The sequence below is a fragment of the Scyliorhinus torazame genome, chromosome 9 (genome assembly GCF_047496885.1).
Source record: "Scyliorhinus torazame isolate Kashiwa2021f chromosome 9, sScyTor2.1, whole genome shotgun sequence".
Taxonomy (NCBI): Eukaryota; Metazoa; Chordata; class Chondrichthyes; order Carcharhiniformes; family Scyliorhinidae; genus Scyliorhinus; species Scyliorhinus torazame.
Genome location: NC_092715.1, coordinates 202,560,753 through 202,586,824, shown reverse-complemented (window position 1 = coordinate 202,586,824; position 26,072 = coordinate 202,560,753). Strand labels below are relative to the sequence as shown.

At 47.5% G+C, this 26,072-nt stretch overlaps 1 protein-coding gene across 5 annotated transcripts in view; it reads right to left on the bottom strand.

Annotated features, from left to right (window-relative positions):
* LOC140429688 (glyoxylate reductase/hydroxypyruvate reductase-like) overlaps positions 1 to 26,072 on the bottom strand; it is a 152,399-nt gene that overhangs the window by 9,975 nt on the left and 116,352 nt on the right. For 3 of the 5 annotated variants that reach the window (XM_072516991.1, XM_072516990.1, XM_072516992.1), the window contains 2 exons: positions 8,051 to 8,155; positions 6,999 to 7,134 (listed from right to left, as the gene is read on the bottom strand). In XM_072516991.1, the coding sequence (XP_072373092.1) occupies positions 6,999 to 7,134; positions 8,051 to 8,155 (241 nt within the window). The remainder of the gene's footprint in view (positions 1 to 6,998; positions 7,135 to 8,050; positions 8,156 to 26,072) is intronic. The other 2 variants (XM_072516993.1, XM_072516994.1) reach the window with 1 other exon arrangement.

The window sequence follows — 26,072 nt, the reverse complement described above, 5'->3', positions numbered from 1 at the left end:
CCTCCTGCTCAGCCAGCGCCTTCTCTACTTTCTGGATCGCCCGACCTTGGGCATCCAATCCAAGTTCCAGCCGCGCAATTGATTCTTTAATCGGGTCCAAGCATTCCTGCTTCTGCTTGGCGAAGCCCTCCTGAATAAACTGCACCAGCTGCTCTGTTGACCACTGGGTCGTCAAGCCAGGACTCGGGTCATCCGCCATGCTTTCTCCCGCTGCAGCTTCAGCCCAAGCCTTCTCTGTTCATCTATTTCTTCCTCTGCGAGCGCTTCTAGTCCGCTTCGCCATGCACTAATGTAGGAATCCACTCCACAATTGCCTCGACCATCAATTTATCAAATCAAGTCCGATAAAAAATCGGGGGGAAAGGTCCAAAGGTCCAACCCGAGCGGGAGTCACCAAATGTGCGACCTACTCCTTCATAGCCGCCACCGGAAGTCCTGTCCACGCCAGCTATAACTAGTTTGCAACATTGTTATTACATTCAGTGGGGGGGGGGGGGGGGTTTGATTTAAACAGCCCTGAGAGATTACAGGCTGGAACCAACCTCATTCATTCTTTTAGCCATGGCACTGACACTCCTTGGCTCTCAGCCGAGTACAATTCTGTGTTTTCTTTTCATGGCTGCATCGCTGAAACCCTCATATCCGTCCTATTCAGAGTTGGGAGATGGTCTCAGTCTCCAGCAAGCTCTCCCCTGGGCTGTCCCATGACCTAAGAATGCTCTTTCATGTTGGTGCAGACCCTGGTGCATCACCATATAACTCTTGTGGAGTGGCAATGTTTGTGTTGGAAATTATGATGGTGAACCCTCAGGATTTGTTTTTAAATGTATTTTATTACAAATATGTATCAAAGCAGGTTACAGCAAATAAACATCCCGGGCAACATATTTCCCAACAATCAACTATACAGTCTGTACAGATTTTTCCCCTTTTTCACCCCTCCCCCTCCGTTCCTCATCCCCTCTCCACCCACCCCCCCTGTGACGAACAGATCCTCAAACACAAAGAACAAAAAAGAACAAAGAAATGTACAGCACAGGAACAGGCCCTTCGGCCCTCCAAGCCCGTGCCGACCATGCTGCCCGACTAAACTACAATCTTCTACACTTCCTGGGTCCGTATCCCTCTATTCCCATCCTATTCATGTATTTGTCAAGATGCCCCTTAAATGTCACTATCGTCCCTGCTTCCACCGCCTCCTCCGGTAGCGAGTTCCAGGCACCCACTACCCTCTGCGTAAAAGACTTGCCTCGTACATCTACTCTAAACCTTGCCCCTCTCACCTTAAACCTATGACCCCTAATAATTGACCCCTCTACCCTGGGGAAAAGCCTCTGACTATCCACTCTGTCTATGCCCCTCATAATTTTGTAGACCTCTATTAGGTCTCCCCTCAACCTCCTTCGTTCCAGTGAGAACAAATCGAGTTTATTCAACCGCTCCTCATAGCTAATGCCCTCCATACCAGGCAACATTCTGGTAAATCTCTTCTGCACCCTCTCTAAAGCCTCCACATCCTTCTGGTAGTGTGGCGACCAGAATTGAACACTATACTCCAAGTGTGGCCTAACTAAGGTTCTATACAGCTGCAACATGACTTGCCAATTCTTATACTCAATGCCCCGGCCAATGAAGGCAAGCATGTCCTATGCCTTCTTGACTACCTTCTCCACCTGTGTTGCCCCTTTCAATGACCTGTGGACCTGTACTCCTAGATCTCTTTGACTTTCAATACTCTTGAGGGTTCTACCATTCACTGTATATTCCCTACCTGCATTAGACCTTCCAAAATGCATTACCTCACATTTGTCCGGATTAAACTCCATCTGCCATCTCTCCGCCCAAGTCTCCAAACAATCTAAATCCTGCTGTATCCTCTGACAGTCCTCATCGCTATCCGCAATTCCACCAACCTTTGTGTCGTCTGCAAACTTACTAATCAGACCAGTTACATTTTCCTCCAAATCATTTATATATACTACAAAGAGCAAAGGTCCCAGCACTGATCCCTGTGGAACACCACTGGCCACAGCCCTCCAATTAGAAAAGCATCCTTCCATTGCTACTCTCTGCCTTCTATGACTTAGCCAGTTCTGTATCCACCTTGCCAGCTCACCCCTGATCCCGTGTGACTTCACCTTTTGTACTAGTCTACCATGAGGGACCTTGTCAAAGGCCTTACTGAAGTCCATATAGACAACATCCACTGCCCTACCTGCATCAATCATCTTAGTGACCTCCTCGAAAAACTCCATCAAGTTAGTGAGTCACGACCTCCCCGTCACAAAACCATGCTGCCTCTCACTAATACGTCCATTTGCTTCCAAATGGGAGTAGATCCTGTCTCGAAGAATTCTCTCCAGTAATTTCCCTACCACTGAAGTAAGGCTCACCGGCCTGTAGTTCCCTGGATTATCCTTGCTACCCTTCTTAAACAGAGGAACAACATTGGCTATTCTCCAGTCCTCCAGGACATCCCCTGAAGACAGTGAGGATCCAAAGATTTCTGTCAAGGCCTCAGCAATTTCCTCTCCAGCCTCCTTCAGTATTCTGGGGTAGATCCCATCAGGCCCTGGGGACTTATCTACCTTAATATTTTTTAAGACGCCCAACACCTCATCTTTTTGGATCTCAATGTGACCCAGGCTATCGACACACCCTTCTCCAGACTCAACATCTACCAATTTCTTCTCTTTGGTGAATACTGATGCAAAGTATTCATTTAGTACCTCGCCCATTTCCTCTGGCTCCACACATAGATTCCCTTGCCTATCCTTCAGTGGGCCAACCCTTTCCCTGGCTACCCTCTTGCTTTTTATGTACGTGTAAAAAGCCTTGGGATTTTCCTTAACCCTATTTGCCAATGACTTTTCATGACCCCTTCTAGCCCTCCTGACTCCTTGCTTAAGTTCCTTCCTACTTTCCTTATATTCCATGCAGGCTTCATCTGTTCCCAGACTTTTAGCCCTGACAAATGCCTCCTTTTTCTTTTTGACGAGGCCTACAATATCTCTCGTTATCCAAGGTTCCCGAAAATTGCCGTATTTATCCTTCTTCCTCACAGGAACATGCTGGTCCTGAATTCCTTTCAACTGACACTTGAAAGCCTCCCACATGTCAGATGTTGATTTGCCCTCAAACATCCGCCCCCAATCTATGTTCTTCAGTTCCCGCCTAATATTGTTATAATTAGCCTTCCCCCAATTTAGCACATTCATCCTAGGACCACTCTTATCCTTGTCCACCAGTACTTAAAAACTTACTGAATTGTGGTCACTGTTACCGAAATGCTCCCCTACTGAAACTTCTACCACCTGGCCGGGCTCATTCACCAATACCAGGTCCAGTACCGCCCCTTCCCTAGTTGGACTGTTGACATATTGTTTTAAGAAGCCCTCCTGGATGCTCCTTACAAACTCCGCTCCGTCTAAGCCCCTGGCACTAAGTGAGTCCCAGTCAATATTGGGGAAGTTGAAGTCTCCCATCACCACAACCCTGTTGTTTTTACTCTTTTCCAAAATCTGTCTACCTATCTGCTCCTCTATCTCCCGCTGGCTGTTGGGAGGCCTGTAGTAAACCCCCAACATTGTGACTGCACCCTTCTTATTCCTGATCTCTACCCATATAGCCTCACTGCCCTCTGAGGTGTCCTCCCGCAGTACAGCTGTGATATTCTCCCGAACCAGTAGCGCAACTCCGCCTCCCCTATTACATCCCCCTCTATCCCGCCTGAAACATCTAAATCCTGGAACGTTTAGCTGCCAATCCTGCCCTTCCCTCTGTAATGGCAACAACATCATAGTTCCAAGTATTAATCCAAGCTCTAAGTTCATCTGCCTTACCCATAATACTTCTTGCATTAAAACATATGCACTTCAGGCCACCAGACCCGCTGTGTTCAGCAACTTCTCCCTGTCTGCTCTGCCTCAGAGCCCCACTGTCCCTATTCCCTAGTTCTCCCTCAATGCTCTCACCTTCTGACCTATTGCTCCCGTGCCCACCCCTCTGCCATACTAGTTTAAACCCTCCCGTGTGACACTAGCAAACCTCGCGGCCAGGATATTTATGCCTCTCCGGTTTAGATGCAACCCGTCCTTCTTATATAGGTCACACCTGCCCCGGAAGAGCTCCCAGTGGTCCAGATAACGGAAACCCTCCCTCCTACACCAGCTGTTTAGCCACGTGTTTAGCTGCTCTATCTTCCTATTTCTAGCCTCACTGGCACGTGGCACAGGGAATAATCCCAAGATTACAACCCTAGAGGTCCTGTCTTTTAACTTTCTGCCTAGCTCCCTGAACTCCTGCTGCAGGACCTCATGCCCCTTCCTGCCTATGTCGTTAGTACCAATATGTACAACGACCTCTGCCTGTTTGCCCTCCCCCTTCAGGATGCCCTCTACCCGTTCGGAGACATCCTGGACCCTGGCACCAGGGAGGCAACATACCATCCTGGAGTCTCTTTCACGTCCACAGAAGCGCCTATCTGTGCCCCTGAATATAGAGTCCTCTATTACTATTGCTCTTCTGTGCTTTGACCCTCCCTTCTGAACATCAGAGCCAGCCGTGGTGCCACTGCTCTGGCTGCTGCTGTTTTCCCCTGATAGGCTATCCCCCCCGACAGTATCCAAAGGGGTATACCTGTTCGAGAGGGGGACAACCACAGGGGATTCCTGCACTGACTGCCTGCCCTTTCTGGTGGTCACCCATTTCTCTGCCTGCACCTTGGGTGTGACCACATTTACATAACTGCGATCTATGACGCTTTCCGCCACCTGCATGCTCCTAAGTGCATCCAATTGCTGCTCCAACCGAACCATGCGGTCTGTGAGGAGCTCCAGTTGGGTGCACTTTCTGCAGATGAAGCCATCTGGGACGCTGGAAGCCTCCCGGACCTGCCACATCTCACAGTCAGAGCACTGCACCCCTCTAACTGACATTGCGTCAATTAATTAAAATTTAAATTTAAATTTAAAAATATATATATATATATATATTTTAAAAACAATTTCAAAGTTACTGTTAACTATCTGTTTCCTAGCACTAGATTTCTAATAGAAATGCGAAAGCTAAATATAGTACTCTCTGATCTCTGGCTTAGATACCCCTCTAAATTATAATTAAGTAATTATGTTTAATTAGTTACCAATGCTTAATTTTAACACGGTCACAAACATCCCCCACTTTTTCTCAAACCCCCCTGCTGAGCCCCTTAACTCATACTTTATCTTCTCTAACCGCATGAAGTTGTACAAGTCACCCAACCAAGCCGCTACCCTCGATGCCCACCGCCATTCCAGTAAACTCCGCTGTCGTGTAATCAGAGAGGCGAAGGCCACGGCATCAGCACTTCCTCCTCTCCATGAGCTCCGGCTTCTCTGAAACCCCAAAAATCACCACCAAAGGGTCCAGGTCCACCTCCTCCTCCACTATCCTGGCTAAGACCGCGAACACTCCCGCCCAGAATTTTCCCAATTTTTCGCAACTCCAAAACATGTGCGTGTGTTTCGCTGACCCCCGCCCACACCTCTCACACTCATCTGCTACCCCCTGAAAGAACCCACACATTCTCGCCTGAGTCATATGCACCCTGTGCACCACCTTAAACTGTATCAGGCTCATCCTTGCACAAGAGGAGGTCCCGTTTACCCTTCGCAGTGCCTCATCCATACTCCCCAATTAATCTCCCCTCCCATCTCCGCTTCCCATTTCTCCTTGATCTTTACCACCCTCTCACCTCCCTTCTCCCCCAGCCGCTTGTATATATCCCCAATTCTTCCCTCCCCTTCCACATCCGGAAGCAGCAGTCGCTCCAGCAGGGTGTAACCCAGCAACCTAGGGAACCCCCTCCAGACCTTTTGTGCAAAGTCCCTAACCTGTAGATACCTGAACTCACTACTCCTCGGCAGCTCTACCCTCTCCCTTAGCTCCTCCAGACTGGTGAATCCTTCATCCAAATACAAATCCCTCACCTTGGCCAGCCCCACTTTCCTCCACCTCCTGTATACACTATATCCATCCCCCCCGGCTCAAACCCATGATTCTCGCACAGCGGTGTTAGCACCGACATTCCTTCCATCCTAAAATGCCTCCTCAGCTGATTCCATATCTTCACCGTGGATTGCACAACTGGGCTCCCTGAATATGTATTCTGAGCCATTGGCAACGCTGCCATAGCCCTCAAACCAGACCCCTTACAAGATTACTCCTACATCCTAACCCACTCTATCCCTTCTCCTTCCCACCACCACCGCACCTTGTCCACATTCGCCGCCCAATAATAATGAAGCAAGTTCGGCAATGCCAACCTCGCCTACTGCCTCTGTAGCAGGGTCCTCCCCACCCTCGGCACCTTCCCCGCCCATACAAAGTCCGAGACCATTGTGTCTATTTTCCGAAAAAAGGCCTTTGGTATAAAGATTGGGAGAGCCTGAAAGATAAACAAGAACCTCTGCAGAATATTCATTTTCACCACTTGGACCCTCCCCGCCAACATTAAATGCAGTGTATCCCACCTCCTAAGATCCTCCCTGGCCTCCTCCACCAGCTTCGTTAAGTTCCACTTATGGACCCCGTCCATTCCGTCGGTACCTGAATCCCCAAATACCTATGCACCCTCAGGATTATCGTCCTCTTTCAAACTGTCTTCTTCTGCAAGGTCCAAGTGCTGAGAAGTACTGTGAACAATGTAATCCATAAGTAGACCTGTCAAAGTGACAGCAATCTAGCATAGAGACAAGCAGCCCTCAGTACTATTATATTTTGTCAATATAAATGAAGGACAAGCTATGGAGAACAGAATACCTTGTTTGAGAACCTCTCTGTTCATAGTGAATAGAATAGCCATTTCTAGTTGGTAACACACTAAAGTAAACACATAGAAATACAGGAGTTTTATTTTAAATGTGCATGGAGGTAAATTCTCAGGTCAGTCCTTTACCCCATACGCTAGGCCTACCCCCATCTGAAAACACCTCAGTAAACCAGAGTCCATGCCTTACCTGCTCGTGTTGATAAACACTGCCGTCTTTTTCATTTTTGAAAATAAATCTTTGTTGCACAAGCCGTTTGTCTCCGGAGTCAAGGCACAATGCACTGTCACAAAGTCCGATTGCTCTGCCAGTTTATCCAGGGGCACTGCAGTGGAGGAGTCAACATCAGGACTTGCATTGGCCAAAAGCAACTGAACTTTCCATTTTTACACCGTCCCCAATTTGATTGTGTAGTGAATATATGTTCAATAGTGGTTTTCAAGGGGGAATTGGATGAATATTTGATTAACAACAATTGCTGGGTTATCAGGAAAGAGCGGGGAAGTGGATTTCTTTTCAAAGGACTTGGTACAGACTCAATTGACAGGATTTACATTTAGAGCAAGGTTGGAAATTGTGGAAAGGCAGAGGGTTGCAAGCCTGGTGTCTTCCTGCCACCATGCCATCCTGCCAGCGATGGCGAGATCAATTGGACCATCTGAGTGGCCAATTCAGGATCTCTTCCTGCCTCCCCTGGCATTTTACCAGTGGTTGGGAGTCCCTCCACCGCATGAAGAGGTCACATAGTGATACCTAGCGGGCTATGGGGAGGGGTGGGCCACATCTATTTGGGCACTCTTTGAGCCATGGAGGCTCACTTGGGCTCTCCAGGACAGGCAGCCGTCCTTAATAGGGCCTGACTGACAAGATATGGACCAGATTTCTCAGCACAAGCTCATCTATGGTTAGACCACTATATATTGTGCATGACTAGTTGCTCTTGACAAGGTGGTGGTGGGTATTCTTTCTGAGTTACAATTCTGTTATACAACAGAGTGACCTCTGGAGCACATCAGAGAACATTGATGTGGGACTAGACACACAGCTAGACCGGATCTGGTAAGGACAGCCAATTTCCTTTCCAAGGGGACATTAATAAATCAGTTGGATTTTTGCAACAACCTGACAGCTTCATGATCATTGTAATCTGATGCATAGATTCACAAATTATCACTGATATATGCACAAACACTTTCACAGTTATAAATGGGCCAGATAGCCTGGCGCCACTGCTCCCTCACCATATTCAGCCTGTATCTCTGCAGCAATCTCCGGCTTTGGCTCAAAATCCGTGTACAGAAATTTCTTTACACCAAATGGCTTCAAGCGCCGTGCAACAGCTAAACCTTTGGAGAGACAAAAGGCAACGTCAACCCATCCTGTCATTAAAACCTTTTAAAATTGGGTCTGACCTCCAATGGGATTGCACACAGCAAGAGTCAGGAAAATGTGACGTCTTCAGGTGCAGTGAAGACAAAGAGCCAGAGTGATCATTGGTCCAGCATGTACAATAATAATCCGTCTTCAATTCATAGTCAGCCCTTTGGCCTTTATTTTAGTACTTTGAAATTGCACAAGTGGGAATCCCATTGGCTGGAGGGAGGACAGTGCACATCCATTTCAGATTTTGGGTAATTACAGCAAATCCACAAATAATTTTGTTTGCTGAGAGCCTATGTTGGAGGTCCTGGGACTTTTGTGGGGGTGAGGAGCGCATTAAGTGAGCTAACCTACAAAACCTGGAGTAAACCGCATTATAAAATTCACACGCGTCTGTTCATTGTTAGAGTCAGTAAATTAACTGATTTTGCTTGCTGTATTATATCATTGCTGTGTGTAACCAGCGCTATTCACTCTGTTCCTTGGTGGCACACATTAGCAGGGGCTTGCTATCACAATTGGTTAACACTACTTAAAGGCAGCCTGCATCTCTAAAAGGGGAGGTGCACTCTGTGGTTGCAAGAAATGGTGAGAATATTTTCAAAAGAGCATCTGGACTGTGACATTTTTGTGCAATGGCTGAACAAGCGAGAGAGTGAGCACCAAGGTTTTCTGACAATGCACCGGACGTCTTGGTCCAAGAAGTGGAAAGAAGCAGAGACGCCCTGTATCTGCAGGAGGCCTGCCAGACCCTGTTCAGGATGCAGCGTGAGAAGTAGCAGGGGAGGGTTATGCCAGGAGTGTTGCTCCAAGAACATGCAGTGCAGGAAGAAGAACAATGATCTTGCACGAGCTGTCAGGGTGAGTGAATTCACCTTCAAATGGCAGATCCTACCAACTGCATCACCGACCACATCCACTGCTTGAGCAACTCCAACCCATCATCCAACTAACAATAAGCTTTATCAATCAGTATTCAAACCTAATATTCATTTCCCCAAATAAACAAAATACTGCAGATGCTGGAATCTGGAACAAGAACAGAGGAAGCTGGAAAAATTTAGCAAGTCTGCCAGCATCTATCAGGAGAGAAACAGAGTTAACATTTTAAATCATGGACTCTTTGTCGGAACTGACAGGAGGGCAAATGTTAGAGCAAAAGAAACTGTAACAAAAGTATCACTGTTAAGAATTTAAGAACAAATGAGAGATGGCCCAGTGTGAGAGGAGGAGGAGTTTTGCATTGAGACAATACATATATGAATATTTAAAAAAAGAAGGGGTGGTATTTAAGATGGAGGAGAAAGGTCAAAATCTAAAGTTGCCAAATGCAATGTTGAATTGTGAGGGCTGTAATGTACCTAACCGGAGGATGAGATGCTGCTCCTCCAGCCTGCACCGGGCTTCTCTGGAGGATTGCAGCAGATCTACGCTCTGCAATCCTGCCACATCCAGTCATGAATGGTGATGGACAATTAAACAACTCACTGGAGAAGGAGGCCATCCCCATCCTCAATGATGGAGGATCCCAGCACATCTGTGCAAAAGACAAGGCTGTAGCATTTGCAACAATCTTCAGCCAGCAGTGCCGAGCGGATGATCCACCTTGGTCTCCTCCGGAGATTCCCAGCATCACAGATGTCAGTCTTCACTCCACATGATATCAAGAAAAGGCTGAAGGCACCGGATACTGCAAAAGCTACGGGTCCTGACAATATTCGGCAATAGTACTGAAGACTTGTGCTCCAAAACTTGCTGCACCCCTAGCCAAGCTCTTCCAGTACAGCTCCAACACTGGCATCTACCTGGCAATGATAAAAATTGCCCATGTGTGTCCTGTACACAAGAAACAGGACAAATCCAACCCAGTCAATTACCACCCTATCAGTCTACTCTCCATCATCAGCAAAGTGATGGAAGGAGTCATCAACAGTGTTATCGACCGGCACCTACTCAGCAATAACCTGCTCAAGGACGCCCAGTTTGGATTCCATCAGGGTCACTCAGCTCCTTATCTCATTACTGCCTTGGTTCAAACATGGACAAAAGAGCTTAATGCCAGAGGTGAAGTGAGGGTGACATCAAGGCAGCATTTGACCGAATATGGCATCAAGGAGCCCTAGCTAAACTGGAGTCGATGGGAAAAAACTCTCTGCTGGTTGAGGCCATACCTGGCAGAAAGGAAGATGGTTGTGGTGGTTGGAGGTCAACCATCTCAGCTCCAGGACATCACTGCAGGAGTTCCTCAGGGTGGTGCCCTAGGCCCAACCATCTTCAGCTGCTTCATCAATGACCTCCCTGACCTCCCTTCCATTATAAGGTCAGAAGTCGGGATGTTTGCGGATAACTGCACAATGTTCAGCACCATTCGCGACTCCTCAGATATTGAAGCAGTCCATGACAAATGCAGCAAGACCTGGACAATATCCAGGCTTGGGCTGAGAATTGGAAAATTACATTCATGCCACACAAGTGCCAGACAATGCCATCTCCTGCAAGAGAGGATCTAACAATCGTCCCTTGACATTCAATGGCATTACCATCGCTGAATCCTGGGCATTACATTGATCAGAAACTGATCTGGACTAGCCATATTGATACTGTGGCTACCAGGCCAGGTCAAAGGCCAGGAATCCTACGGCGAGGAACTCATCTCCTGAACCCCCCAAAGCCTTTCCACCGTCTACAAGGCATAAGTCAGGACTGCAATGAAATACTCTCCACTTGCCTGGATAAGTGCAGCTCCAACAACACTCAAGAAGCTCGACATCATCCAGGACAAAGCAGCCCACTTGATTGCTCCTCCTTCCCCAAATATTCAATCCCTCCACCATCAATGAACAGTGGCAGCCGTCTGTACCATCTACAAGATGCACTGCTGGAATTCACCAAGGTTCCTTAGGCAGCACCTTTCAAACCCACAACCACTACCATCTAGGACAAGAGGCACAGATACCTGGGAACCCCACCACCTGGAGGTTCCCCTCCAAGTCATTCACCACCCTGACTTGGAAATATATCACTGGGTCAAAATCATGGAACTCCCTCCCTAACAGCACTGTGGGTGTACCTACATTTCAGGGACTACGCGGTTCAAGAAGGCAACTCACCACCACCTTCTGAAGGCAACTAGGGTTGGACAAGAAATGCTGGCCTAATCAGCGACACCCCCATCCCGTAAATGAAATTTAAAAAAATTGAAGCAGGCCAACGACGGACATGTATAAATACAAAATGGTGCTGAGTTAAATTGTGAAGATGAAGAAAAATTCTGACTCAATCTTACTGTCACAGGATGAGGTTCCTCACTAGGATTAGTAAGATTCGAGCAAGAGCAGTTGGGATAGAGCACATCCTGAGCGAGACACAGCCAGAGTGAGGGAGTGTATTTGGAAATTTGGAGTAAGGTGGGAATTGACTGTTTTCAATAAAACAATGGAGATTAAGGGCAGCCTGATAGAGGCCTACAAGATTGTGAGAGGCATGGACAGAGTGGATGGGCAGGCACTCTTTCCCAGGGTGGAGGGGTCAATCACTAGGGGGCATAGGTTTAAGGTCAGTGGGGCAAAGTTTAGACGAGATGTTCGAGGCAGGTTTTTTACAAGAGGGTGGTGCGTGCCTGGAACGTGCTGCCAGGGGAGATTGTGGAAGCAGATACATTGACGGCGTTCAAAAGGCATCTTGTCAAATACCTGGATAGGATGGGTATAGAGGGATATGGCACTAGGAAGTGCTGAGGGGTTTGGCCAAGGGTGGTATCATGACTGGTACAGGCCTGGAGGGCCAAAGGGCCTGTTCCTGTGCTGTATTGTTCTTTGAACTGGTAAGTTTTTAAAAGATTTTTAAAGTTAAGTAGATTAGTTGAAAGGTTATCAAGGTAGCTGACTCAATTGTGTGACAGTTAACTCTCAATCACCTAAAGCCTTAATAGGAACTCAATAGGTATTGATTACTGATTACTGTTGAAGCTTAATGAGTGTGTGATTCATCTCAGCTCTGTTTAAGAAAGGGATTGTTGGAAGCACCCATGAGCACTTGATAGCGAGCACAGCCTGAGTGAGACACAGCCAGAATGAGTGAGTGCATTTGGAGCAAGGTGGGAATTTTTTGAGGTGACTAGATGTGTAGATTAGGGTAGTGCAGTTGACTTCAGTCAGGCTTTTGTCAAGTTCCTTCATGGGAGACTGATGAAGAAGGTAAGGGCTCATGGAATCCAGGGCAATTTGGATCCAAAATTAGCTTAGTGGCAGGCGGCAGATGGTCAAAGGTTGTTTTTGTGATTGGAAGCCTGTGTCCAGTGGTGTACCACAGGGATTAGCGCTGGGTCCCTTGTTGTTTGCAGTATACATTAATGATCTAGATGTGAATATAGGGGTATGATCAGTAAGTTCACAGATGACACAAAAAATGGTGGTGTAGCAAATAGCGAGGAGGAAAGCCTTAGATTACATGATGACATAGATGGGCTGGTCAGGTGGGCAGAACAGTGGCAAATGGAATTTAACCCTGAAAAGTGTGAGATTCGGGGGAGAATGTCCAAAGATCCCTGAAGGCAGCAGGACTGGTAGATAAGGTATACAGTATACCTGCCTTTATTAGCCAAGGCATAGAATATAAGAGCAGGGAGGTTATGGTGGAGCTGCATAAAACACTTGTTAGGCCACAGGTAAGGTACTGTGTGCAGTTCTGGTTACCATACTATAGGCAGCCTGATTTACGAGGATGCTGCCTGGGCTGGAGCATTTCCACTATAAAGAGAGGCTGGTTAGGCTAGGGTTGTTTTTCTTAGGAGGGGACTTGGGGATTGAGGTGTACAAAATTATGAGGGATGTAGATAGGAAGACACCTTTTCATCTTCGTAGAGGGGTCAATAACCAGGGGGGCATAGATTTATGGGAAGGAGGTTTAGAGGGGATTTGAGGAAAATCTGGAACTCACTGCCTGAAAGGGTGGTAGAGGTGAGGACCTTCACAACATGCTAAGAAGCATTTAGATGAGCACTTGAAATGCCATAGCATACAAGTCTATGGACCACGTGCTGCAAAATATGATTAGAATAGATTGGTGTTTGTGGCTGGCACAGTCACAAAGGGCCTCTTTCTGTGCTGTAAAACTTTCTGACTCACTAGTTCTGCTGCAAAGGAGTCAGATGGGAACTTTGAAAAAGGTTGGTGGGTGTGCATAACCAAATACTTGGTGCACTAGAAAGCCTATGTACAATGTCAAGGAACATGATAGGGTCCGGCACCAATCTTGCACAAGGATTGCACAGAGCTTGCAGCCCATCTTTTCCATTAATGGAATAGGTGGTCACCTCTGGTTCAGCACATCCGTGGACCCCAGCGTGCCATAGTATCTGATAGCCAGTATCATCGCTTGCATTGCAGTTCTAACAGCTTCTAGCAGTGGAAGCTCCAACTGCTGTGCTTGTGGCTCTAAATACCACTGTTCAAAGCAGCTTTGAAATCCAATGGAGAAGGATTTCTTAGGAGCTGTCCTGGAAGAGTGGCAGTGGTTTCATGGAACACTACTCTGCTGTCCACTCTCAACATGACTGCATTCCTACTCTCGCCATTGGCACTCTGCCAATGTACTTATTTTTGCCTGTTAGCCAGCCAACTCAGCCTGCTACAATCCAGGCCAAGATGGTAGACTCTGAATCCTCCAAGCCCAGAGCAGCTCGAGACTGCCTCTGGAGGCCATTTGCATTTATCCTTAGCAGCATTCCACCTTCTATGCTGCAACGACTGGAAAGAACCGGTCCTAGGAGCACTAGGATGGACAAAGATACAATTTATAAAATTAGTTTAAACTGTGCATTTTCTGGTGGTTTTTATGTGTGCTGTCAGGGAGAGGATGATGCTCCATGGTGGAAGGGTTATGGCATTGTTGCTGAATAGAATACTAGGAGAGCTTATGAATTTATGTGACTATGTAAAGTCCAGCAGAAAGGGGCTGTCTAGGTTTTATAGAATCACAGAATAGTTACAGCACAGAATGTGACCATTTGACCATGTAGCTCGCTGCCTACTCTCTCACCCTTTCCCTATACCCCTGTAACTATTTTTCTCTTCCAGTGCTCCACTAATTCCCTTTTGAAAACTACAATTAAGTCTCCACCCACCAAACACTCAGGCAGTGCATAACCACTCACTGAGTAAAAATGTTTTTCCTTATGTCACATTTGCTTCCTTTGCCAATCACTTTAAATGTGTCCTTTGATTCTCAACCTTGCCACCAACGGGAACAGTTTCTCTCTAATGACTGTCTCGACCCCTCATGATTCTGACCACCTCTATCAAATTTCCCCTCAACCAGCTTGTCTCTTAGGAGAGCAACCCCAGCTTTGCCAATCTATCCACAAAACTGAAGTCGCTCGACCCTCGAACCATTTCATATTTAAAAATACATTTCTGGGATGTGAGCATTGTTGGCAAGACCAGCATTTGTTGTCTGTCACTAATTGTTCTTGCGAAGGTGCTGGTGAGTCACCTTCTTAAGCTGCAGCAGTCTATCTGCTGGAGGTACAAAACAGTGCAGTTAGGAAATAAGTTCCAGGTTTTTGACCCAGTGACAGTGAAGAGACAGGGCAACATAGTCAGGATCATATGTGACTTGGAAAGGAACTTTCAGGCGGTGGTATGTGTTTGCTGCCCTTGTCTTTTCAGGTGGTAGAGATTTGCATTTTGAAGCTGCTTTCAAAGAAAGCTCTTGAGTTCCTGCAGTGGATCTTGTAGAGGGCATACACTGCTGCCACTGTGTGCTAGTGGTGGAGGGAGGAAATGTTTATTGTGGCAGATGGGCTGCCAATCAAGCTTCTTGAGTGTTGTAGGAGATTCTTGCTTGGAGATGTCATTGCTTGTCACAGTGTGGCAAAAATACTACTAGTCACTTGTCAGCCCAAGCTGAATGCTTTCCAGGTCTAGCTGCAGGTAGGGATGGACTGCTTCAGTATCTGAGTTGAGAATGGTATTAGAACATACAGTGCAGAAGGAGGCCATTCGGCCCATCGAGCATGCACCGACCCACTTAAGCTATCACTTCCGCCCTATCTCCATTACCCAATAACCCATCCTAACCTTTTGGTCAGTAAGGGCACTTTATCATGGGCAATCCACCTAACCTGCATGTCTTTGGACTGTGGGAGGAACCGGAGCACCCGGAGGAAACCCACGCAGACACTGAGAGAACGTGCAGACTTCGCACAGACAGTGACCCAGCGGGGAATCTAACCTGGGATCCTGGCACTGTGAAGCCACAGTGCTATCCACTTGTGCTACCGTGCTGCCCTATTGAAAGCCTTATAAGTACTGTGGCTCTGGAAATGCAGGCACAAGCTAGGAATGGGCTGGAATATTTTACACTTGTCTGGATGAGTGCAGCTCTAACAATATTCACCACCAAGTCAAAGCAGCCCAATGACAGACACCCCATCCACCACCTTAAACATTCACTCCCTCTATCACTGATGTACAATCTGCATACAAATTACGCGACACATTTCAGCAACTCACCAAGGCTCCATCAACAGCACCTTCCAAACCTGTGACCTCTACCACCTAGGGCAGCAGATACCTAGGAACACCACCACCTGCAAGTACCCATCCAAGTCACACACCAACCTGATTTGGAACTATATCGACATTCCTTCACTGTCTCTGGTCAAAATCCTGAAACTCACAGCACTGTCAATAACACTTCCTATCACTTTTCTGATGGTCAAGAAGGGACAGATGGGGTAGTAATTGAGTGGATGGGATTTGTCCTGCTTTTTCTGGATTGGATATACCTGGGCAATTTTCCACGTTGTAAAGTAAATGCCAGTACTGTAGCTGTACTGAAACAGCTTGGCTAGGAGCATGTCTTATTCTGGTGCACAAGTCTTTGGAACTGCATTCGGGATGTTCTCATAGCCCACAGTCTTTGCTACATATAGTGCTTTCAGCCATTTCGTAATATAAGGTGGACTGAATTGAATTGACTGAACAAAGAAAATTACGGCCCAGGAACAGGCCCTTCGGCCCTCCCAGCCTGTGCTGATCCAGATCCTTTATCTAAACCTGTCGCCTATTTTCCAAGGATCTACTTCCCTCTGTTCCCCACCCGTTCATATATCTGTCTAGATGCACCTTAAATGATGCTATCGTGCCCGCCTCTACCACCTCCACTGGCAAAGCGTTCCAGGCACCCACCACCCTCTGCGTAAAAAGCTTTCCACACACATCTCCCTTAACCTTTCCCCCTCTCACCTTAAAATAGTGACCCCTTGTAATTGACACTCCCACTCTTGGAAAAAGCTTGTTGCTATCCACCCTGTCCATACCTCTCATAATTTTGTAGACTTCAATCAGGTCCCCCATCAACCTCCGTCGTTCCAACAAAAACAATCCTAACCTACTCAATCTTTCTTCATAGCTAGTTCCCTCCATACCAGGCAACATCCTGGTGAACCTCCTCTGCACCCTCTCTAAAGCATCCACATCCTTCTGGTAATGTGGCGACCAGAACTGCACGCAGTATTCCAAATGTGGCCTATCCAAAGTCCTATACCACTGTAACATGACCTGTTGACTCTTGTACTCAATACCCCGTCCAATGAAGGCAAGCATGCTGTATGCCTTCTTGACCACTCTATCGACCTGGGTTTCCACCTTCAGGGTACAATGGACCTGAACTCTCCGATCTCTCTGTACATTCATTTTCCCCAGGACTCTTCCATTGACCGTATAGTCCCCTGTTGAATTGGATCTTCCAAAATGCATCACCTCGAATCTGCCTGGATTGAACTCCATCTGCCATTTCTCTGCCCAATTCTCCAATCTATCTATATTTTGCTGTATTCTCTGACAATCCCCCTCGCTATCTGCAACTCCATCAATCTTAGTATCATCTGCAAACTTGCTAATCAGACCACCTATACCTTCATCCAAATCATTTATGTATATCACAAACAACAGTGGTCCAAGCACGGATCCCTGTGGAACACCACTAGTCACCTTTCTCCATTTTGAGACACTCCCTTCCACCACTACACTCTGTCTCCTGTTGCCCAGCCAGTTCTTTATCCATCTAGCTAGTACACCCTGAACCCCATGCGACTTCATTTTTTCCATCAACCTGCCATAGGAAACTTTATCAAACGCCTTACTGAAGTCCATGTATATGACATCTACAGTCCTTCCCTCATCAATTAACTTTGTCACTTCCTCAAAGAATTCTATTAGGTTTGTAAGACATGACCTTGCCTGCACAAAACCATGCTGCCTATCACTGATAAGTCTATTTTCTTCCAAATGTGAAATAGATCCTATCCTTCAGTATCTTCTCCAACAGTTTGCCAACCACTGATGTCAAGATCACAAGTTTATAATTCCCTGGATTATCCCTGCCACCCTTCTCAAACAAAGGGACAACATTAGCAATTCTCCAGTCGTCCGGGACCTCACCCGTGCTCAAGGATGCTGCAAAGATATCTGTTAAGGCCCCAGCTATTTCGTCCCTCGCTTCCCTCAGTAACCTGGGATAGATTCCATCCGGACCTGGGGACTTGTCCACCTTAATGCCTTTTAGAATACCCAAAACTTCCCCCTTCCTTATGCCGACTTGACCTAGAGTATTTAAACATCCATCCCTAACCTCAACATCCATCATGTCCCTCTCCTTGGCGAATACCGATGCAAAGTACTCATTAAGAATCTCACCCATTTCCTCTTGACTCCACACATAAATTCCCTCTTTTGTCTTTGAGTGGACCAATCCTTTCTCTAGTTACCCTTTTGCTCCTTTTGTACGACTAAAAGGCTTTGGGATTTTCCTTAACCCTGTTAGCCAAAGATATTTCATGACACCTTTTAGCCTTCTTTATTGCGTGTTTAAGATTTGTCCTACTTTCCCGATATTCCTCCAAAGCTTCATCAGTTTTAAGTCGCCTAGATCTTATGTATGCTTCCTTTTTCATCTTAGCTAGTCTCACAATTCCACCCGTCATCCATGGTTACCTAATCTTGCCATTTCTATCCCTCATTTTCACAGGGACATGTCTGTCCTGCACTCTAATCAACCTTTTCTTAAAAGACTCCCACATCTCAAATGTGGATTTACCCTTAAACAGCTGCTCCCAATCCACATTCCCTAGCTCCTGCCGAATTTTGTTATACTTGGCCTTTCCCCAATTTAGCACTCTTCCTTTAGGACCACTCTCATCTTTGTCCATGAGTATTCTAAAACTTACGGAATTCTGATCGCTATTCCCAAAGTAATCACCGACTGAAACTTCAACCACCTGGCTGGGATCATTCCCCAATACCAGGTCCAGTATGGCCCCTTCCCGAAATGGACTATTCCCATACTGCTCTAAAAAACTCTCCTGGATGCTCTTTACAAATTCTGCTCCATCTACGCCTCCAACATTGAGGCATTTGAGCAATGAGGGCATTGAAACGTTTATTGGATAAACATATGGATGATAATGGTATAGTGTAGGTTAGATGGCTTTTGTTTCGGTGCAACATCGTGGGCCGAAGGGCCTGTACTGCGCTGTATTGTTCTATGTTCTATAACACTACATGAGTCCCATTCAATGTTGGGGAAGTTAAAATCTCCCATCACGACCACCCTATTGCTCCTACATATTTCTATAATCTGTCTACATATTTGTACCTCTACTTCATGCTCGCTTTTGGGAGGCCTGTAGTAAAGTCCCAACAATGTTACTGCACCCTTCCTATTTCTTAGTTCTACCCATATTGCCTCAGTGCTCGAATCCTCCATAGTGCCCTCCTTAATCACAGCTGTGATATCATCTCTAACCAGTAATGCAACTCCTCCACCCCTTTTACCTCCCTCTCTATCCCTCCTGAAGTATCTATACGCTGGGATATTTAGTTGTCAATCTTACCCTTCCCTCAACCAAGTCTCAGTAATACCAATAACATCATATTCCCAGGTACTAATCCAAGCCCTAAGTTCATCTGCCTTACCTGCTACACTTTTCACATTAAAACAGATGCACCTCAGACCACCTGTCCCTTTGCGTTTATCATTTTTTCCCTGTCTACTCTTCCCCTTAGTCACAATGAGTTTATTATCTAGTACCTTCCTGGCTTTAGTTGCTGCCTCTTTACTGACCTCTAACTTCCTAATCTGGTTCCCATCCCCTGCCACATTAGTTTAAAACCTCCCCAACAGTGTTAGCAAAAGCACCCTCTAGGATATTGGTTCCAGTCCTGCCCAGGTGTAGACCATCCGATCTGTAATGGTCCCACCGCCCCCAGAACCGGTTCCAATGTCCCAAAAATCTGAACTCCACCCTCCTGCACCATCTCTCAAGCCATATATTCATTCTGACTATTCTTGAATTTCTACTCTGACTGTCTCGTGGCACTGGTAGCAATCCTGAGATTACTACCTTTTGAGGTCCTTTAACTTATCTCCTAACTTCCTAAATTCTGATTGTAGGACCTCATCCCGTTTTTTACCTATATCGTTGGTGCCTATATGCACCACGACAACGACTGCCATCTGTGATGATGTGGACCTCCAAAAGAGGACAGAACTGAAGATGATTGTAAATGCTTCAACTTTACTTTTTGCACTGATGTGATTGGTCCTGCAATCATTGAGGATGAGAATATTTGTGAAGTTTAATTATCCATCACCATGCATTTGAGGTGGCAGGACTACAGAGTTTGGGGATTGTGTTGATCTGTCTACTTCCACTGTTCGGTATGCCTTTAATCTTGTGTTGTACCAGGCTGACATCTCATTTTTGTTGTATCTGTGGTACTGTTCCTAGCATGCTTACTTGTTCTCTTCATTGAACCAGGACTGATTCTCTGGCTTAATGGTAATGGTAGGGTTGGGGAATATGCTAGGCCATGAGATTGCAGATTGTGATTAAATATAATTCTGCTGTTTATGGCCTGTAATGCCTCATGGAAATTCAGTTTTAAGCTACTTGATCTGTTCTGAATCTATCCCATTTAACGTTGTGCTGTGCGACACAACACAATGGGGGATGTCCCTCAAGTGTGAGGACGGGAATTATTCTCCACAAGGATTGTGTGGTGGTGATTCCTGTCAATACTGTCATGGACAGATGCATTTACAAAAGGCTAGCTGAAGAGGGTGAGGTAAAGTTTTATTTCCCTTGTTGGTTCTCTCACCTTCTGCCCAGTCTGACAATATGCCTTCAGGATTCAGCCAGCTCGTTCAGTAGTGGTACTTCTGAGCCACTGTTGATAATAAACATTGAAGTTCTCCAATGAGAGTACATTCTGTGCCATTGCTACCCTCCAATGTTTCTTCCAAGCGATGTTCGACATGGAGGAGTACTGATTCATTAAATGGGGAAGGCGTTAGGAGGTGATCCAACAGGCAATTTCCTTCCCCATGTTTGCCATGAAATGTCATGGGGTCCAGCATGAATGTTGAGAACTCACAGGGCCACTCTCTCCCAATTGTATAGCACTATACTGCTGCTTCTGGTAGGTCTGTCCTTCTGGTGGGACAGGTCATACCCAGGGATGATGGTGGAGGAGTCTGGGACATTGGCTGTAAAGCATGATTCCGTTGTCAAAATCAGGCTGTGGCTTAGGCAGCACTCTCATATATTTGGCACAAATAATCAGATGTTAGTGAGGAGGACTTTGCAGGGTCAAATAGGCAGGGTGTACCATTGTTGCTTCCGGTGCTTAGGTTGATGCCTGGTGGTCCATCCATTTTTATTCTTTTTGACTTGGAGTTTGATATAATTGAATTGCTTGCGAGACCATTTCAGAAGGCAGTTAAGAATTAACTACGTTATCGTGGGTCTGAAGTCACATGAAGGCCAGACCAGGTAAGGATGGCAGATTACTCTCCCTGAAGGACATTAGTGAACCAGATGGGTTTTTATGACAATTCGGTAGTTTCATGGCCATTTGTACTGAGACTAGCTTTTGTCCTCTGGATTACTGCAACACTGCCATTACTAAATGCACCTTCTCTAAAGCCTTCATATCCTTCCTAAAATGTGGTGCCCAGAATTGGACACAATATTCCACTTAAATCCAAATCATTGTTTTATAAAGATTCATCATATCTTCATTGCTTTTGCACCCCATGCCTCGCTTTATATTGCCCAAGATCCCATGTGCCTTATTAACCACTTTCTCATGCTGCCTTGCTGCATCAATGTCTTGTGCAAATATACCCTACCGTTCTCTCTGTTCTTATACCCACTTCAGAATTATACCCTTTAGTTTATATTGCCGCTCCTCATTCTCCTACCTAAATCACATCACTGCACTAAATTTTATGAGCCACATTCGTCCATTCCACCAGCCTGTCTATATTCTCTTGATGTTTATTACTATCTTTCTCACAGTTTACAATACTTCCACGTGTCAACTGCAAATTTTGAAATTCTGCCCTGTACACCCAAGTCATTAATATATCTCAAGTACCAGATAATGGGGAGCCCCCTTGTATACCTTCCTCCAATTTGAAAAACAACCATCCACCAATGTTCTCTGCTCCCTATCACTTTGGATCCTTGCTGCCACTGTCCCTTTTATTCTAAGGGTTTCGATTTTTACTGGCAAACAGAGGGTGGTGAATTTGTGGAACTCTCTACCCCATAGTGCAGTTAGTGCAGTGGAATCGGAGTCATTAAATGGTTTCAAGGAGATAGATATATTTCTGATTGTAAGAAATGGGTTAAAGAGATATGGGCAACAAGTGGGGATGTGGATTTGAGATCAGTCATGATCTGATTGAATGGCGGAGCAGGCTCAAAGGACTGAATTGCCTACCTGTGCTCCTAATTCCTATGTTCCTTATGCGCCTGCTCCTCATCTGATAAATGGTGGCAAGAACAATTCTCTCAGTGGCGAGGCTGTGCAACATACTAGCACAAATTTAGATATTCGCTCAGCTGAGTAATGCAGGACACCAGCAGCGCAATGTCTGCAAGGCAAGTGTTTTTTATGACACAGATGGTGTGCTCCACAATGTTCTCATTTGTAAGCATAATGCTTATGCATGCAGTGGTTCTGAACTGGGATGAAGGACCATGTTGACATATGGACGATAAGGGAATAGTGTAGATGGGCTTTAGAGTGGTTTCACAGGTCGGCGCCACATCGAGGGCCGAAGGGCCTGTACTGCGCTGTAATGTTCTATGTTCTATGTATGGGTGGTGGTATCCCCTGTCACCAAATAGTTGGCCTTTGACCTGCCATGGTGGGTCAAATATAACTCCTGCAGAATGAGGGAACTGTGAATACTGCCAGGTTAACGGGCATTAATTTATATGGTGTGCTGCCTGTGTTGTACACCAGCTGTACATTGAGGCAGTGGAATACCATTCAATTCACGAAAATGGTCACATTCACATGAGGTTTGTGCAAGACAATATGCTTGCAATCAATGACAATTGCCCCTTAATTGGAAAAAAAAATAATTGGGTACTCTAATTTATTTTTAAAAAGTATAGGAAAGTTCCAAGAGTGGGTAGGATTGTACCAGGAGACAAAATAAATAGTCCAGCAGCTAATCTATAACCAGGGGTGGGGATGCTTCACGCCAGTTAACCTCCCACATCTGACCAAAAGGTTAAGATAGTGTGTTGCTGAAACATTTCAGAATGGCAGCATTTCGGTCAAATCAGCAATGCAGACTGCAATGCACTATCAATTATCACAAAGACGAGAATAGTGGAACAATCGAGGCTTTATTGAGCAAGATGTTGAGCTTCCTGTAGCTGGAACCAGAATGGCTGCAGTACAGGAGAGCGTACACATTTATACACCGCCTACTGGACAGAGCCAGCAGGCAGGGATTTACCCTTGTACTTCTAATATACGGGCAGTGCCGTAATACATATAATATACTACTCGTGGTGACTACCACATTCCCCTGTTTAAAAAAAGAGTCCGGCGGGGATGGTGGAAAACATTACATGTTAAGTCTGTCGGGGGCCTTGACCCTCCTCTGCGATCGCCTCAGTCCTGCTGGTGATCTGGGCGCCGACTTGGTCACCTGTGACTCCGGGAGCGTGTTGTCCTCATCTTCGTTATCCCTGAGTGGGAGGACGGATCCTGCTGGAGTGGGGGCTGTGGTGAGGTTCGCTGGAGGGAGGGTGAGTGGTGCAGGGGTTAATGAGGCAGCCGGGGGGGGGGGGGGGGGCGGCGGCGGTGGTGTCAGGTCGTGGGTGGGGATCCCGCGGGTGCCAGGTCCTGGAGGGAGACTCTGTCTTGGCACCCGTCGGGGTGTGCCACGTAGGCGTACTGCGGGTTAGCATGTAAGAGGTGGACTTGTTTGACCAAGTGGTCCGACTTATGGGTCCGCACATGCTTCCGGAGGAGGACGGGTCCAGGAACTGTCAGCCATTTTGGGAGCGAGACCCCGGAGGTGGACCTCCTGGGGAAGGCAAATACACGTTCGTGAGGGGTCTCATTGGTCGCGGTGCAGAGGAGCGAACGGATGGAGTAGAGCGTGTCGGGGAGGACCTCCTGCCAGCGGGAGACTGGGAGATTTTTAGACCGCAGGGCCAGCAGGACGGCCTTCCAGACCTTCCCGTTCTCCTTCTCCACCCCGGGGGTTGTAGCTGGTCGTCCTGCTCTAGGCGATGCCCTTGCTGAGCAGGAACTGACGCAGCTCATCACTCATGAAAGAGGATCCCCGATCGCTGTGGATATAGGTGGGGAAACCGAACAGAGTGAAGATGGTGTGCAGGGCTTTGATTACCGTGGCAGAAGTCATATCGGGGCATGGGCTGGCGAAAGGGAACCGGGAGTACTCATCAATCACGTTCAGAAAGTACGTGTCGGTGGAGGGGAGGGGCTCTTTGAAGTCCATGCTGAGGCGTTCAAAGGGGCGGGAGGCCTTCACCAGATGTGCTCTGTCTGGCCGGTAGAAGTGCGGCTTGCACTCTGCGCAGACTTGGCAGTCTCTGGTGACAGTCCTGACCTCCTCAATGAGTAGGGCAGGTTGCGGGCCTTGATGAAATGGAAGAACCGGGTGACCCCCAGGTGGCAGAGGTCATAGTGGAGAGCCCGGAGTCGGTCCACTTGTGCGCTGGCACATGTACCACGGGATAGGGCACTAGGGGGCACGTTGAGATTCCCCGGGCGATACAAAATCTCGTAATTATAGGTGGAGAGCTCGATCCTCCACCTCAAGATCTTGTCATTTTTGATCTTGCCCCGCTGTGTATTATTAAACATGAAGGCAACCGATCATTGGTCAGTGAGGAGAGTGAATCTCCTGCTGGCCAGGTAATGCCTCCAATGTCGCACAGCTTCCACAATGGCTTGGGGCTCCTTTTCGACAGAGGAGTGCCGAATTTCAGAGGCATGGAGGGTGCGGGAAAAGAAGGCCATGGGCCTGCCCGCCTGGTTGAGGGTGGTGGCCAGAGCTACGTCCGATGCATCGCTCTCCATCTGAAAGGGGAGGGACTCGTCAACCGCGTGCATCGTGGCCTTGCGATGTCTGCCTTGATGCGGTTGAAGGCCTGGCGGGCCTCAGCTGGCAGGGGGACAACTGAACTGAATGAGTGGGCGGGCCTTGTCTGCATAATTAGGGACCCACTGGACGTAGTAGGAGAAAAACCCCAGGCATCAATTCAGGGCCTTGGGGCAGTGGGGGAGAGGGAGTTCCAGGAGGGGGCGCATGCGGTCAGGGTCGGGCCCTAGGACTCCATTTTCCATGACAGAGCCAAGGATGGCAAAGCGGTTGGTGTGGAACACGCATTTCTCCTTATTGTATGTGAGATTAAGGAGTTTGGCGGTCTGGAGGAATTTTTGGAGGTTAGCGTCGTGGTCCTGCTGATCGTGGCCGCAGATGGTGACGTTATCTAGGTACGGGAAGGTGGCCCGGAGTCCGTACCGGTCAACCATTCGTTCAATCTCTCGCTGGAAGACCGAGACCACATTAGTGACACCGAAGGGAACCCTAAGGAAGTGATAGAGACGGCCATCTGGTTTGAACGCAGTGTATTGGCGGTCCTCCCGGCGGATGGGGAGCTGGTGGTCGGCGAACTTCAAGTCCACTGTGGAAAAGACTCGATATTGCACAATCTGATTGACCATGTCAGATATGCGTGGGAGGGGGTACGCTTCAAGCTGCGAGTACTGATTGATGGTCTGACTGTAGTCAATGACCATCCTGTGCTTCTCCCCAGTCTTCACTACCACCACTTGAGCTCTCCAGGGGCTGTTGCTGGCCTCAATGACCCCTTCCCGCAGAAGCCGTTGGACCTCCGACCTGATGAAGGTCCTGTCCTGGGCACTGTACCGTCTGCTCCTGGTGGCGACGGGTTTGCATCCGGGGTGTGGTTTGCAAACAGGGAAGGTGGATCGACCTTTAGGGTCGTGAGGCCGCAGACGGTGAGCGGGGGTAGGGGTCCGCCGAAAAGTTAGACTTTGGAGATGGCATTGAAAATCCAGGCCAAGTAACCGGGCAGTGCAGAGGTGGGGGAGGACGTAGAGGCAGAAGTTGCTAAACTCTACGCCTTCGACGGTGAGGGTCGCGATGCAGTACTCCCGGATTTCCACGGAATGGGATCCGGAGGCCAGGGTGTACCAGGAGGGAGCAGCACCTTACCGTAGTGGGGTGGATGAAGCTCTCTGTGCTCCCGGAGTCAAAAAGGCAGGTCGTCTTGTGCCCATCAGTCTTCACCGTCGTTGTCGCGGTCGTTAGGTTGCGGGGTCGGGACTGATCCAGGATGATCGAGGCGAGCTGCGGCAGATGCTGGGAGGTCCCGGGCTGGTCAGCGGTGGTGGAGGTAGCGGCAGGCGATGAATGGCCAGACGGGCAGGGGTCCTGAGACGCCGTCCAAAATGGCGCTGAAGATGGTGGCGCCCATGGGGCGCACATGGCGGGCGGCAAAGATGGCGGCAC